This window comes from Ichthyophthirius multifiliis (assembly GCF_000220395.1).
Source record: "Ichthyophthirius multifiliis unplaced genomic scaffold scaff_1120509251237, whole genome shotgun sequence".
In the NCBI taxonomy this organism is placed as follows: Eukaryota; Ciliophora; class Oligohymenophorea; order Hymenostomatida; genus Ichthyophthirius; species Ichthyophthirius multifiliis.
The window spans coordinates 196-7,979 of record NW_004086070.1 but is presented as its reverse complement, the minus strand read 5'-3'; the positions used below and the strand labels follow the sequence as shown (position 1 = coordinate 7,979).

Below are 7,784 nucleotides of genomic sequence, written 5' to 3'. Positions count from 1 at the left end.
TATTATTTTAAATACAGGGATTATATATCTCATTTTATTTTATTAATATATATATGTATATTAAAAGTAAACCATTTTTATATTATAAAAGATAGTTTTTGAAATAATTATTTAGAAAAAAACATAATGAAATTTAAAAAAATTAATATGATTTTTATTAAATAAAATACTTAATATCAAAAACAAACAAAAATAAAATTTTTGATAACAAAAATGTAAATAACAATAAAAATAAATAAATTTAAGATTTAGATTTTTTTTTTAAAAAAAAAATGATAATGTTAATATCGAATGATAATAATTTTTACATTTATTTTAAAGATTTATTATTGAATTTGAAAATTAATACGAATATAAATATATTTAATTATTTTTTTAATTATATTTTAAAAATTTAACTAAAAATAAAATAATACGAATAAATTTTATATAAAAATATTTTATCTTTTATTTGATATTGTAATTTTATATTATTTAAAATATATTATTTTAATTAAAATAATTTTATTTATATAAGATTTAATATATTATTATATTAATATTAAAATTATTAAATAATATTAAGTTGTTTTAATTATTATATAATTTTATTTAAAAAATAAAATTATTATGAATAAATTAATATTTAAAAATTAAAAATATATATAATCAAAATTTTTTTATGATTATTAAAAAAAATTATTATTACAAAATATTATATATATACATATAAAAAAAATATATATTTTAGGTTTTTATAAATTATTATATGATAATAAATAAATAAATTATTAACAGAAATATATTATAAAAAAAAAAAAATAATAAAATAATAATAAATAAGTTAATTAAAATAAATTGCAATTTGTTATTTGATAATTAAAAACTTAAAATAAAAAATAAAAAAATTGATTTTATATATTTAAAAAATTAATTTAAAGTTGTAAATTAAAAAAAAAGAAAATATATTTATAATACAATATAATTAAATAAAAAAATAATATATTTATTTATATTTTAATTAATTTTTACTTAATAAATATAATAAAAATTATTAATATATATTTTTATTTTTAATTTTTTTTATTTTTATTAACTATTTTTTTTTATTATTATATATATATTTTTATTTATTTTAATTTCCATCATTTTTTTTATATTTATTTTTTCTACAATTTTAATTTTTATATTCTTTGTAAACATTATTTAAAAATTTATTTATATTTTTTCCTTATTGTTTATATTTTTTATTTTGCATTTGATATCAAAAATTGCAACTTTTATAATATGATTTACATAAATTTTCTTTTTATTTAATTATGTAATTTTTATTATTTTAATAACTATTTTATTTATTTCATTTAATTTTTTATTTAAATATATATTTTTTTTTATATTTATACAATAATACGCAAAATTTTATTTTTAATTGTAATAATAATGGTAAAAGTATAGTTAAAAAATATAAATAATTTATATTAATATATTATATATAAATATATATAAATATATAAAAAATATATATTAATATAATCTTTTTTTATTTTTTTTTATTTTATTTTTTGCAATTATTTTTTAAATGCTTCTTAATTTTGTTTTAAAAAATAACAAGAGTTTTAAAAAAAAAAAAAAATATTTCTAATGTAAACTAAATTAATATTTTTAATAAGAAAAATGTAAAAAAATTGACCTAAACAAATACTTTTAAGCATTTGATTCTTTTTAAAAAAATTAATAATTAAGTTTCAAATAATATCATATATTTTTTTCTAAAGAATATTATATTATATATAAAATTTAAATGCATTTTTATATATTTAATAATTTTTTTGTTTACTTTTTTTAATTATTTTATAAATTTCTTTTTATTAAATAGATTAATATTATATATTTTTTTATTATTATTATTATTATAATTTTTAATTTATATATATTTTTTTTTATTATATTTTCATATTTTACTTAAAATATATTTTAATTTATATATATATTTATAATTATTATATATTTTATTTTATTTTACAATTTTTTTTTTTTTCTTGATTAAATATAATAATTTTAATAATTATATATAATAATTTTTAATATAAAATATAATTGTATTTTTTTTTTGTGAATATAATTTTTTTATAAAATATATTAAAATTCAATAATAATTTTTTGTTTGTTTATATAAATTTAAAAGCATTAATTTATTAATCACTATATAAAGATACATATTTATTATAATATTTAAAAACTTAAAAATAATTATAAAAATAATTTTGTTAATTCATATTAAAATTTTTCTTTTATAAATTTTATATATGCCTTAATTATAAAATTATAATTTTTTTTTTTATTTAATAAATTTTATATATTAATTTAATAACCTCATCTTTTATAGTACCAAAATTATTTTAATTATTGAAATATAAAAAATTTAATAAAATAAATATTAATAATAAAAATAATTAAAAAATTAAATGTATATTAAAAATAAAATTTTATTAATTTTAGCAGTTTTTTTGCTAGTCGGAATTGCACATACGCATAAATGTAAACATCATGAGTTAGAAAAGACTTTTTATGATAGACTTTCAAATGATTAAGAAATATATTCTAAACGAATACTTAATTATGGAAATTTTAAATAAAGCTAACCAATTAGAATGACTTTTGATTACTCATTCTTTGATAAAAGTCTATCTCCTAAATAATAAAATTATGTATTTAGATTATTGGAGTCAGCTAAAATGTATTTTTAAAAACTTTTAAAAGTATACCCAATTTAAGGAAATAACATGTTTCCAAAAAACAGCAGTATATGGAAATTAGAATGCTTAGGTGTAAGAATTCCAACTTCTGCTGTAACCATAGGTATTCCTAATTCTGATTTAAATATTTATGTCATAGCTAAAAATGCACCATAAGATAAAGATATAGCAAACGCTTGTGTGTGTGCTCACAACGAGTAACACTTGAGACCTTCTTTTGGTAGAATCTAAATTAATTTTGGAGTATTCGGTTTAAAAGATGACAATGAATCATTTGAGAATGATCTTGAAACTATTGTGCATGAAATTTTACATGTCCTAGGATTTAGTGGATTTTAAATGCAACTTTGGATAGATCCTGATACAGGAAAATATTATGGATAATATGGATTACCTAAAATAACAAGAGATGTAATTATTAGAGGTTTAAAAACATCAATAGTTTACTCAAAAAATATACTTTTAACTGCTAGGAAATATTATAATTGTCCTACTATGGAAGGTATGTAACTTGAAAATGAAGGAGGATCTGGCTCTCTAGGTTCTCATTGGGAATAACTACTTGTTTAAAATGAAATGATGATGTCTAGTGATGTAATTACGGATGCTTAATTATCAGTTCATACTATTGCTTTATTAAAAGATACTGGTTATTTTGCTGAAGTAAATGAAAACATGGCTGATAACCTTTATTGGGGTAAAGGAAAAGGATGTTCATTTGTAATGGAAGGATGCTATAGTAAACAAAAATTTAATGAGTTCCCATCAGAACGTAAAATTTAATGTTCTTTCGAAAATGATGGATATGGTGAACCTACTACTACTCCTTTCTTAGATAATTGTATGATGAAAAGTATTTATGGCAATAAATTGTGTACTTCTTTTAAAAATAATTTTATAAATAAAGATGTTGATGCGGTATTAGAAGTTTATGGCTTTAATAGTAAATGCTTTACCTCAACAAGTGCTAATGGAGTTAAATTTACAAATGATAGTTAAAGAAGATGTCATTAGTATTAATGTTCTCCTGATTTGAGATCTATTACTATTACTTTTCCTTAAATTAAAAGACAAGTTATTTGTACTAAAGAAGGATCAGTTATGCAAATTGTTCCTAATAATGATAGATATGGTAAGATTGCTTGCCCTTCCTCATTTATTTAATTCTGTGATTCAGTTCCTATATGTATGAATCATTGTAGCTAAGTGGGTGTTTGTGTAAGAGGAATTTGTTCATGTCTACCTGGATGGGGGGGAATTGATTGCTCTGTAAAATGTAATTAAGTAGTATTTAACAATCAATGTGTAAATTAATGTCCTTAAAATTTAGTAATTGGTCCTGATAGAAGTTGCTAAACCAATTGTCCTAATGGTTATTACAAACATGGTAATATATGCTAATAATGCGATGCATAATGTAAAAGATGTAATGGAGGAACAGCTAATAATTGCACAGCTTGTTAATTTTTGACACAACTAAATAGAAACGGTTAATGTGTTCCAATATTAAATTGATAAGTAGTATATGATGATTAATAAAAAATAATTGGAATAATAAAAATAATGAATGATAAAAAAAAATTATATATATATATTTTTTTAAAAAGAATAATTATAAATATATATATATATAATATAAATTTTTATTTTATTTTTTATTAAAATCCATTTTTCATATAAATATTTATATTTTTAAATAATAAAAAATAAATATATATTAAAATAAAAATAAAGATAAAAAAATATATTTATATTTTTATAAATAAATATATAAAAAATAAAAAAAAAATTAAATAATTTATTATAGTTATTTTATTATAATAAATTAATAATATATATATTATTTACTTTTAATATAAAAATATATTTTTATGATTTTTTTGAAAAATTAATTATAATTTTTATAATTATAACAATATTATATATTATATTATATATATATATATATATATATATATATATATATATATATATATTTAAAATAATTTTTTATATATATATTATATTAATAAATTATTTATATAATAATTTGTAATATAATATTTAATTTTCTATTTATTACAATGTTTAAAAATTTAATATATCAGAGTAATAATAATTTTCATTTAAGATTATTAATTTTTGTAATACTTTTTATTTTTATTATAAAATTATATTTTTTTTATTAAATGTATAATTTATTAACTTATTAAAAATGTTTTATATTAAAAAAAATTAATTTAATTATAAAAATATATATTTAAATTTGTAATATAAAATCATTTTATACGTTTACTTTTACTATTAAAATTTTATTTAATTAATTATATTAAAGTAATGATATATTATATCTATAGTTTTGTCTTTTATTAACCATATTATATTAATTTAGTGTTGTTAAAAATTAACAAAGTATGCAATCATAAGCTATTCCTCTTTTAAATATTTTATTTAAAAGATGACATAAAAGCATTTCTTTTGGACCATGTCTAAAATAACCATTAAGACACAAGTTTTAACAAGATTTATCTGAAATAATTATTTGATTTCCAGGATATTGATTTACACATACTAATATAATACTACTTAATGACATTTTACAGAACAATGTATCCCCCCTCCATCCAGTTAAACATAAATAGACTCCTCTTACAAAAACACCCACAAAGCTACAATGATTTGCACACCTAATCACAGAATTAAGAAAATGAAGAAGAACAAACAAATTTACCAAATTTATTATTTTGAGATTGAATAGTCATTATTTCTCCTTTTTTAGTATAAATAATTTATCTTTTAATTTAAGTAAAATAAACAGTAATAGATCTCTTATCAGGCGAACTCGAAAATATATGACATTTTTTTTATATATCGTTTAAAAATTTAACTCCATTATTACTTGTTGAGACAATGCATTTACTATTAATTCCATAAGTTTGTAAATACATATAAAAATCATTATTTAAAAGAAGTAAACAATTTATTGCCATAAACACTTTTCATCATACAATTATCTAAGAAAGGAGTAGTAGTAGGTTCACCATATCCATCATTTTCGAAAGAACATTAAATTTTATGTTCTGATGGGAACTCATTAAATTTTTGTTTAGTATAGCATCCTTCCATTACAAATTAACATCCTTTTCCTTTACCCCAATAAAGGTTATCAGCCATGCTTTCATTTACTTCAGTAAAATAACCAGTATCTCTTAATAAAGCAATCGTATGAACTGATAATTAAGCATCCGTAATTACATCACTAGACATCATCATTTCGTTTTAAACAAGTATTTATTCCAAATGAGAATCTAGAGAGCCAGCTCCTCCTTCATTTTCAAGTTGCATACCTTCCATATTAAGACAATTATAATATTTCCTAGCAGTTAAAAGTACATTTTTTAAAAAAACTATTATTATACTTCCGTGATTTATCCAAAGTTACATTTAAAATCTACTGAATCCTAAATTTTGTAAAATTTCATGGACAGTAACTTCAATAAAATTCTCAATTATGTGTATTTCATTGTAAGCACAAGCCATAACGTTTGCTAAATCTCTACCTAATGTTTATTTTTAGTTATAATAAATATGTAAATTAGATTCAGTAATACCTCTAGATGAAACAGCAATTTAAATCATTATACCTTATAAATCTAAATACCAAAATCTGCTATTTCCATTTTTTGTGAATTATTATTTTCTAAAATTGGATTCACTTTTAAAAGTCTTTAGAAATAAAGTTTCTTAGTTTCATTTAATTAACGAGGTATATTTTTATTAATGTATGAGTTATCAATAGTTAATTTGATTAGTTTACTTTTTTGAGGCTATCCATATTGAAATATTCTTTAGGTTATATTTCTAAATTATTTTAAGTTTACCAAATAAATTGTTTTTCTAAATCATTATGTCTACATTTATATGTGTGTTCAATTTTAAATAGGAAAAAAAATATTAAAATTGATAAAATTTTATTTAAATATGCATTTCTCTTTTGGCTTTACTTTTTAAGTTTTATTTAATTTTCTTAAATTTATATTATTATATTTCAATATTTAAACGACTTTTATCAAATAAAATAATAAAAAGCAGGTTTTAAAAAATAGGCAATAATATTTATTAAAAAAAAATTAAATGAATATTTCTTAATAATAAAGATATTACAAGATTTATTTTTATAATTAATTATGTAATTTTATAAATTATAATAAATATATATCCGGAATAAATAATTATAAAATAAATTTATTATAAAGTTATAATAAAAATAATTATTAATTAATTTTACATTCATATTAGTAATAATTATAAATTAATATACAATAAAAAAATTAAATTATTATGTAATTTTCTATGTTTAAATCATTAATAAAAAAATATAAAATAATGATAAAAACAATTATAAATAAAACAAATAATATTAATATATAAATTATGCATAATATTTTTTTTTTTAAATGAGAATAAATAAATTTATAAACAAAAATGGTTTAATATGTTTATATAATTAAATTTTTAAAATTTATTAAATAAATCATTATAATAAAAAATATAAAAATTATTTAGCATTTGAAATTAACAGTAATCATTATATTTTTAAAAAAATAATTTAAGATTATAAATATTCATGCTAAAATTATTTGCATTTTTCTTATTAAAAATATTAATTTTATTTGTTTTTGATATTAAAAATAAATTTTATTAAAATCTTGTTATTTTTAAAAGATCACTATATAGCTAGCATTTTAAGTAATAATTATCCCAAAAAGTATAAGACTAAAACATAAAAATGGTTTATATTAAATATATATATCTATATATAAATATAATAAAAAACAGATATAATATCTTTAATTTAAAAGTAAATGTTTACCAAAAATGTTCAAATTTAAAATAAATTTGAACATAATATTGTATATATATATAATTAAAAATATTTACAAAGTATAAATTAAATTTATTTAAAGAATAATTTTAATATAAGTGCGAAACAATCATAAATAATAGTTTATTAAATATACTAAAAATGTTGTAATAATAATTATCATAATCATTTTATTTCAATGTTTA

The 7,784-nt window shown here is 15.9% G+C and overlaps 2 protein-coding genes across 2 annotated transcripts, besides 17 other annotated features; one reads left to right on the top strand and one right to left on the bottom strand. All coding sequences in view use genetic code 6, as the record gives it.

Annotated features, from left to right (window-relative positions):
• Positions 1-465: 465 nt before the first annotated feature.
• Positions 466-532: a microsatellite.
• A 41-nt stretch (positions 533-573) lies between these two features.
• Positions 574-638: a microsatellite.
• Positions 639-664: 26 nt separating this feature from the next.
• Positions 665-698: a microsatellite.
• Positions 699-1,056: 358 nt separating this feature from the next.
• Positions 1,057-1,116: a microsatellite.
• A 169-nt stretch (positions 1,117-1,285) lies between these two features.
• Positions 1,286-1,371: a microsatellite.
• Positions 1,372-1,441: 70 nt separating this feature from the next.
• Positions 1,442-1,511: a microsatellite.
• A 349-nt stretch (positions 1,512-1,860) lies between these two features.
• Positions 1,861-1,931: a microsatellite.
• Positions 1,864-1,955: a microsatellite.
• Positions 1,897-1,997: a microsatellite.
• Positions 1,998-2,013: 16 nt separating this feature from the next.
• Positions 2,014-2,061: a microsatellite.
• Positions 2,022-2,077: a microsatellite.
• A 685-nt stretch (positions 2,078-2,762) lies between these two features.
• Positions 2,763-4,250, top strand: IMG5_165910 (leishmanolysin family protein, putative; the record flags this gene model as incomplete). The annotated part of the gene is made up of 3 exons (XM_004030152.1): positions 2,763-3,588; positions 3,643-4,011; positions 4,066-4,250. The coding sequence occupies 3 exons, from the start codon at positions 2,763-2,765 to the stop codon at positions 4,248-4,250; spliced, it is 1,380 nt and encodes a 459-aa protein (XP_004030200.1).
• An 18-nt stretch (positions 4,251-4,268) lies between these two features.
• Positions 4,269-4,318: a microsatellite.
• Positions 4,319-4,439: 121 nt separating this feature from the next.
• Positions 4,440-4,561: a microsatellite.
• An 89-nt stretch (positions 4,562-4,650) lies between these two features.
• Positions 4,651-4,711: a microsatellite.
• Positions 4,654-4,781: a microsatellite.
• An 88-nt stretch (positions 4,782-4,869) lies between these two features.
• Positions 4,870-4,910: a microsatellite.
• Positions 4,911-5,616: 706 nt separating this feature from the next.
• On the bottom strand, positions 5,617-6,115 carry IMG5_165900 (leishmanolysin family protein, putative; the record flags this gene model as incomplete). Its single annotated transcript, XM_004030151.1, has 1 exon — positions 5,617-6,115. A coding segment is annotated over one exon (444 nt), but the record flags the coding sequence as incomplete, so codon positions are not given.
• Positions 6,116-7,350: 1,235 nt separating this feature from the next.
• Positions 7,351-7,417: a microsatellite.
• Positions 7,418-7,784: the final 367 nt, after the last annotated feature.